This window comes from Neltuma alba, unplaced genomic scaffold (genome assembly GCF_004799145.2).
Source record: "Neltuma alba isolate B1F8T4 unplaced genomic scaffold, ASM479914v2 tig00012071_pilon, whole genome shotgun sequence".
Taxonomy (NCBI): domain Eukaryota; kingdom Viridiplantae; phylum Streptophyta; class Magnoliopsida; order Fabales; family Fabaceae; genus Neltuma; species Neltuma alba.
Genome location: NW_021636632.1, coordinates 11,213 through 18,307, shown reverse-complemented (window position 1 = coordinate 18,307; position 7,095 = coordinate 11,213). Strand labels below are relative to the sequence as shown.

The window sequence follows — 7,095 nt, the reverse complement described above, 5'->3', positions numbered from 1 at the left end:
TAATCTTGTTATTTTTTTAATTTTTAATTCACTTATAACTTAGTTTTTTAACTTTAATTTGATATAACTTCGCTTCTAAATTTTTTGGTTCATTTATAACTCAATCCTTAATCTTTACACATTTAATAACTTAATCCTTATCACCTATAATTTATCTTGAATCACCGAATAATTTATGTTATGTGGCAAAAAATATTACTTCACACTAATAAAAAAAGGCATCTGGCTTGGATTTCTTCACCGTCCGGCTGAAGTTAAAAGGCAACCCAATCGGACTCCTCCCCTGCATGCTCCGACTCCATTACCTCCGGCAGCGTCTTCCTCCTTTACTTCTTCACCCTCACCGCCGCCGAAATCCTTAACTGTCGCCACATCGTTTGGACGCCGGCAAAGGCACTAGTGTCAAGGAAACGGAAAGGATGGCATTGTACGGATGTTGGACGCGGGTCCCTTTAAATTTTCATTAAAACAGACTTCATTCCCACAAGCAATGCCTCATATAACAAATAATCCTCCTTTTCACTTCCTGAATGTTCTCAACCCAATGAAAAAATCCAAGCGGAGGAGGTGAAGTCGGAGCACATGGCGGAGGAGTCTGATTGAGTACCTTTGAAGAAATCAAACACACACACATTCCCTCATGTTTCCTCTATTTCATTATTCCCTCTTTTGCTGTATCAATCACTATAAATATTCATTCATGGCTAAGTGTTGGATGGACTCAGGAACGCTTCCTCCTCCTCCTCCTCCACATCTGCTGGATGTACGACACCACACGCTCTTGTGAATCCCCTCACTCTTACGCTCAAACCTTCGCTATCACAAATCCGTCACCAACCTTCGCACGCCAGTCTCGTCTTCCTTCCTCGCGGTCCCTCTCTCTTCCCAATTCCGTCTATCTGATGTGTAGCCATCACGGGTTCTATACCGGAGCCAGCCTTTTCTTTTCCTTCCGCACGGACGAGTTTTCAGTGACTCACCACTTGGACGAGTCTACAAGCATGGGGCAATTTTCCCGATAATAAATCACGGTTTTCGACTTGGGTCAATTGCTCAATCAAGACAATTCGTTGACTGAGTAGAACAGCCCGCAAAGCTAAAAGCAAGCGCCAAGTATGTATTTCATTTTATATGAAAAACTCATCAAATTATGGTCACACCGTAATTTTTTTTTTTTGGGGTATCATGATCATATTAAAGTAACAAGTACGCACGCACGTTCAGATTTGTTTACCTCAACATTTTTAATAAAATAAATTAAACTAAATCAGATACTTTCACCGTATTAAAAATCAATGAACCCTTTCAAAATATCGATTCTACAAGGAAATCTAAATTTCGGCGTAGACTAGTTTATCCCGAAAATAATGTATCCATCAAATACTAGAGTTCATTATGACCAACACGTAGCTTCTTATCGATCGTAAGAATATTATTGAAGGCCTTTAAAAAGGAAAATTTAAAAAAAGGGAAACATCACGCATAGAACCCGTATTAGCGTAAAACATAAACGGCTTCCAAAGGCCGCAGAAGATACATCATTACAGAACAAGGCATGATTCAAAGGTTGCTTGAATCACAAAGGCTCCCTTTTTGTTTGGTCAAAAAATCATAAAGGCCTGAAACGACCAGTTTAATAGTACCAAGTAAAATAAAAATGCATTCAGGTTCATGATTTAAATCCTTTGTCAATGAGTCATTAAAGGTGAAAGGAGACGTAATTTATCTCACCATAAAAATAAAAAAAAGTTGAAATATGTGACCAGGAATCCCAGGAAGAGGGCATCATCCTGCAGCAATTATGTTTATTACAGATGAACACGACAGAAAAATAACCCACAGACAAGATCCTTATTTCGTTATCATCAAACAGACTAGCAAAATTATCCTCGCTGATCAACCTTCTAGAGCTGATGCTCCTGAGATAATCTCAATCAATTCAGTGGTAATGGAAGCTTGACGTGTTCTGCCAAAAAATGAAACAAGAGATCAATCACGATTATCCCAGACAAGAGATATCAGTCAGACCATTAGTTCTAAACATGTATTGGAAAAAACTAAAGTAATAGTGCAATTAATCTGGAAAGACCAAGGTATCAACAAATTCAAAGTGTGATTAGTGCTGTGTCAAGCCTTTGGGCAAGGAATCGAGTGCGTAGACAACAGCAAGAGGGAGTGGAAAGACATCACACACACACACACACACACACACACACACACAGAGACCTGTTATAAGTGAGGGTGAGGCGGTCAAGCATCTCCCCAGCATTTCTGCTAGAACTGTCCATGGCAGACATCCTTGCTCCTTGCTCACTGCAAGCATTCTCCAATACCGCATTGAACAGGACCTACAACATCCAAAAATTGTTTCAAGTAAAACACATGAAATAGATGTTACCTGAAGACAGAAACGGGTTTGAGTTTATTAACACAAGGTGATTTTTTTTTTTAGGGGCCAAAAAACACAAGGCGATATGAAAACGCTACAAAAGCATATAAAAAACACAACCAGAAAAAATGATCCTTAACCACCCACACAAGAAATTAAAAATTATGAATTCCTGAGGTATTTATAGTGCAACTTGTCCACACCATCCAGTTGATATGCTTGGGGGTTCTGTCTCAAGCATGAATTCCAAGAGTCATTACACGGTCTAGTGAGTTAGTCAATAAAACTCAAGGGTAGCAAAAAAACAAAGCAAGAACCCCAAGAAAAGGGGAATGACAAGGAGTAGAAGCTGTAGCACGGGAAAGAAAAGTTCAAAACTAAGCTTTTATCTGCTTCTATCAATAAAGTGTGTTATTAATGCACTGACTTTAAGAAATCAGGATGGGCACCCATCTACACATTCACTAAAAAATAAGGCGCGTAGGCATCTCTTCCAGTTGCATTCTCATTATAATAACTCGATTCAAATTGGAAGCATGTAAGGTTATTACATTAATCTAAATGAACTGTGTGACTAGCTGGAAGCAGAGGCAAAGTTCAACAGACTCTAAAAAGTCGCACTCACACAAGAAAACTGGAACTCAGCCAGATTTTGAAGTATTTCTGATTTTGTTTCGCCACCTTCCACCTCATAAGAGTCCAATTCTCCAAGCTTTCCCCCAGATTCAGTCTCTCTCTCCACAATCTACAAGAGAGTTGAATTACTTTACTACATCAGAGGGAAGACAAAAAAGCATCACATCAAAGAAAATCAAATTACAAAATAAATATGTTCAAGAGGCATTTATATGACCGGGGAACCACAGCAAACAAGAAGTGTGCAAACTGATACTGGGAATTAATGTATACAATTTTGATATTATACAGCATAACATGTACCGTTTAGCAAAATTTAGTACCTCAGGAGATAATACAGTTGACATAGTTGGCAAAAATGAGACAACTGATTGGAACTTGTTGAAAATAATCCTCAAGGCATCAAACTCCACATTCTTTAAGATATCATCAGCGAGGACAGAGACCTGAAAATGCAAGTGTGTAATAAGGGAGAATTCATGAGTCTGCAATAGAAACACATCTCATTTGAAAGGCTCCCAAAATACCTACTTTTTGAGCATGTTGGACACTGACACTATCATAGCACACTAACATGTATGACAAACGTATATGGGCATTAAATTAGGGGGGGGGGAAAAAAAAGGTGTTTTCACTGCCTTGGACATACCATACACGAGTTAATCATAGGTGGCCACCAAAACAGGGAAACAACCCAAGAAAAAAAAAGAGGAAAATAGAATGGCGTACCATATATAAACCTAATATACAAGGTAGCAAGGCCTCTTCCCAAATAATTTTTATGATGCATGAATAATTTCAATAATGTAGTTTACCATCTCCTTATTTAGTTTTTTTGGGGGGGGGGGGGGAAATAATAGAATAAGATGCTTAGAATAGAGCAATGCCAGTTTTTTTGGGAAGTGGACCGCTAACGAAAATAATGGGGGAAAAAAAAAGTACTACAAGTTATGACTCTTATGTGCGAGGGCGTGAATTTTTCGTAGAGCAAGTATTTCTGTGTCGCTTGTCCATACTTCACATTTTTTTCAGTGCATAGTGATATTCAGGGTCCTATTGAAGTTTCAATGTTCACTCTGAACAAATCACGTTGAAAGATCACCAGAGAAACTAACTCCAAAAGAATGACCCCAAAAAAAAAAAAAAATTTGTAACATATCAACGTACAGAGATTACTTTACACAATAATGTTATAAAGTTATCCATCATGATCCCAATTCTCCTTCAAAGTGCCAATCAAAATGTGAAAAGATCATTTCCATATTCCATCCTCTCTTCTGCCGTAACTATTTAAACACTAGTCAGTTTAAAGAGCATCTAGAGTCTAATATGAAAACTAATGCAACATATGGGGCTTATAAACATGCACAAGCACGAACCTGGGTATAATTTAGGGGATTTTTCTGCAGCTCAGTTAAGATGATCTCAATGTCTTGCTTTGAGTCACGTACCAATTGAGCCTTAGCTTTCTCTCCCAAAATAACATACTTTGTCTCTTTATCAGGCCCTATGGCAGTTAACGAAAGTATAATAAAGAGCAAGAGAAATCATTTAAGACCTAGAACACAGAAAACATGTGAAACCAGTGTGTGACTAAAACAGCATAGTTTCATAGCAATAAGTGCAAAGGAAAAAGAAGAAAAATAGATTTCTTTCATGCCAAAACTCCAACTACACAGATACCTAACAAAAAGAAAATACCAATACCACAGGTTAATAAAAAATAGGGGAGAAGAAAATGCAAGGCACAAACACAAAGACTCATCTTGCTGTGTCAGCTATCCCGATACCCAAAAGCAGCAATCCACTACACAGCACATGGATTGCCATTTAATGAAACATAGTTACAAGATACGACAAAAAGGATACAGGATACATCAATTTTTTAAAAAAATAAAAGATAAGATACTTATAAGATACAATATACATACATATACATCTAAATATTCAATAAACCATGAAGGGCATATATGATTGGCAAGATCTTTCAGTTATATGGATCACCAAATATAAAAATGAAATGGCTTCAAAAATAATTATTATTATTTGCTATAATACTCTAAAAAAGTGATACTGGAAGCCAGTCATTAACCATAAGATATTTTTATATGTAATGATGGAAATAAGTTTATAAGTGGAAGTTGTTGCAGAAATTACCAGAATTTAGTTTGTGCACAGCCCTGCTTATCTTGACAGCGGTAGAATTGATTCCACCACATAGACCTTTGTCAGAAGAAACAGTAATAATAACATTCTTCTTCACATCAACACCTAAACATAGAAAGAGAAGAGGAATGATGAGTGCTGAGGACATAGGGCACAAAAAATGGCTTATATAACCAAATGCAATAGCTAATTCATAAAATTCAAATGAAGTAGTGGCATGTACACGGTACTGCCACATTTGGTAAAAAGCAGCCATTGACAATACACTGGACATTGCAATGCGAGAAAATATGCAGCTTCCAAGAACATTTAGATGTGTTCTGACGTGTGACGAATACAGGACACTATTATGACAATTTTAAACATATCAGTGCTTCATAAACCACACACTGGCATATTGAAGGCACTACATGAATGAGTAAAATATTGTATAAGATCAAGAAAAGCAAAAAAGAATAATAAAAACAAATAAAAGTCACGCATTTGGAAAACGTACTGGGAGTGTCACCCAGAAGTGCAGTAAATGGCTGCCATAGGCCACGAGAATTTTCAGCTCTAGTTTGAATAGCACGCAGTTTTGAAGCTGCAACCATCTTCATTGCCTTTGTAATTTTCTGGATATTCTTCACACTCTTCATCCGATTTCTGACTGCATTGTTTCATGAAACCACAAAATATAATGTCCATCTGCCAGGCAGCCTTAAATCTTACAGAAGAAAGCAGGAATGAAACTCTGTAACAGTGCTATTAGACAGCATGCAGAACATAAAATGGATCCTACCTACTTGAGTTGAAATAGAGCGCACTCCCTGGGGGACTTGCTCCCTGTCAACTCAATAAAATTAGATCATTTGGAAACGAACAGGGTAGATATGGCATAGATGAGTGCTATAACGAGGAGAAAGAGTCCACTTTTTCCACATGGCGGAAAAGGAGAAAGCATTTTCTTTCAAATACGTGATATTGCTCTCTGAATTGACATGGTGAAACGGTAACTCAAAAGGGCTTCAAGAATTAAGATCCTTTTATCCTATTTTAGGCAATGTAATAGAATTAAAGATAAAAGTGAAAGAGACACCACACACTTATCAGCGTGAAATACAAGCGCAACGAGGACTTGTTCAAGATTAGCCGCATTTTCCAGCAACAGCTAGAATTCTGCAAACTCTGAGCGATCTCAACCTGGTTAAGCCCAGTTTTAACCTTAAACCACAAAATCATTGAGCTTGCCAACATTATGAGAGGCTTTTATTTAACTTTCCAAACTATAAGGGAAATAGAAAAGAGGATTTTTTCCCCCAAGGGCCGCATCTACGTAATGACCCTCCTTCCATTTTCCAATCTTCCTCGGTCATCAAACCAATTGTCAAAAAAATGGGAGAGCGCAGGACACCAGTAGGGCGAGCGAGAGAGAATAGGCAGCAGATTTCAGAGAAAGGATGGGAGATCGTACTCAGAGATGAGGGAAGATCGGAGAGCGGTCAACGGTTGTGGAGAGATGAGAGGGGCTAGACGCCTCCCTTCCCGTCGCAGAGCAGCCATCGCCATTGCCGCCGATTGGTGATTGCGGTGCTGAAACCCTAGCGGGGACTACGTAGATCAAACAGGTGCGAATGGACTAAACCAGCTTGCCGGCGGCGCTTATGTGAGACGTTCAGCGGCTCGCTAGGTTCTGCCCCTTTAGTTGCGCCTAGGGCCTCAGACCTCGCCATACGGATCCGGTAAATTCGTAATGGTTAGCTTTTCAAAAAAATAAAAATAAAAGAGAATTAAAAATAAAAATTTGGTTAACTTCCAAATTTCAAATCAATCTTATTTATTTAGTTCCCTAATATAAAAACTAAATAACTAATTTGAGTATATCAAAAAATTTGGTTAAATTAATTATTTGTAATAAATAGATG

At 38.0% G+C, this 7,095-nt stretch overlaps 1 protein-coding gene across 1 annotated transcript; it reads right to left on the bottom strand.

The window, feature by feature from the left end:
- Positions 1-1,597: 1,597 nt before the first annotated feature.
- On the bottom strand, positions 1,598-6,836 carry LOC114721844 (ATP synthase subunit gamma, mitochondrial). The gene is made up of 9 exons (XM_028907721.1): positions 6,645-6,836; positions 5,973-6,016; positions 5,688-5,840; positions 5,183-5,296; positions 4,405-4,532; positions 3,349-3,471; positions 3,015-3,134; positions 2,227-2,348; positions 1,598-1,966 (listed from the first exon to the last, which is right to left on the bottom strand). Exons 1-9 carry the CDS (start codon positions 6,737-6,739, stop codon positions 1,897-1,899), a joined length of 969 nt encoding a protein of 322 aa, XP_028763554.1. The 5' UTR covers positions 6,740-6,836; the 3' UTR covers positions 1,598-1,896.
- Positions 6,837-7,095: the final 259 nt, after the last annotated feature.

Excerpts from the sequence above, each read along its gene's own strand:
- LOC114721844 (XM_028907721.1), bottom strand. The coding sequence starts at position 6,739 with ATGGCGATGGCTGCTCTGCGACGGGAAGGGAGGCGTCTAGCCCCTCTC. Across the intron at positions 5,297-5,687 it reads ACTTCTGGGTGACACTCCCA|GTGTTGATGTGAAGAAGAAT; the intron begins GTACGTTTTCCA and ends TTCTATGTTTAG. Across the intron at positions 3,135-3,348 it reads CAACTGTATTATCTCCTGAG|ATTGTGGAGAGAGAGACTGA; the intron begins GTACTAAATTTT and ends ACTCTCTTGTAG.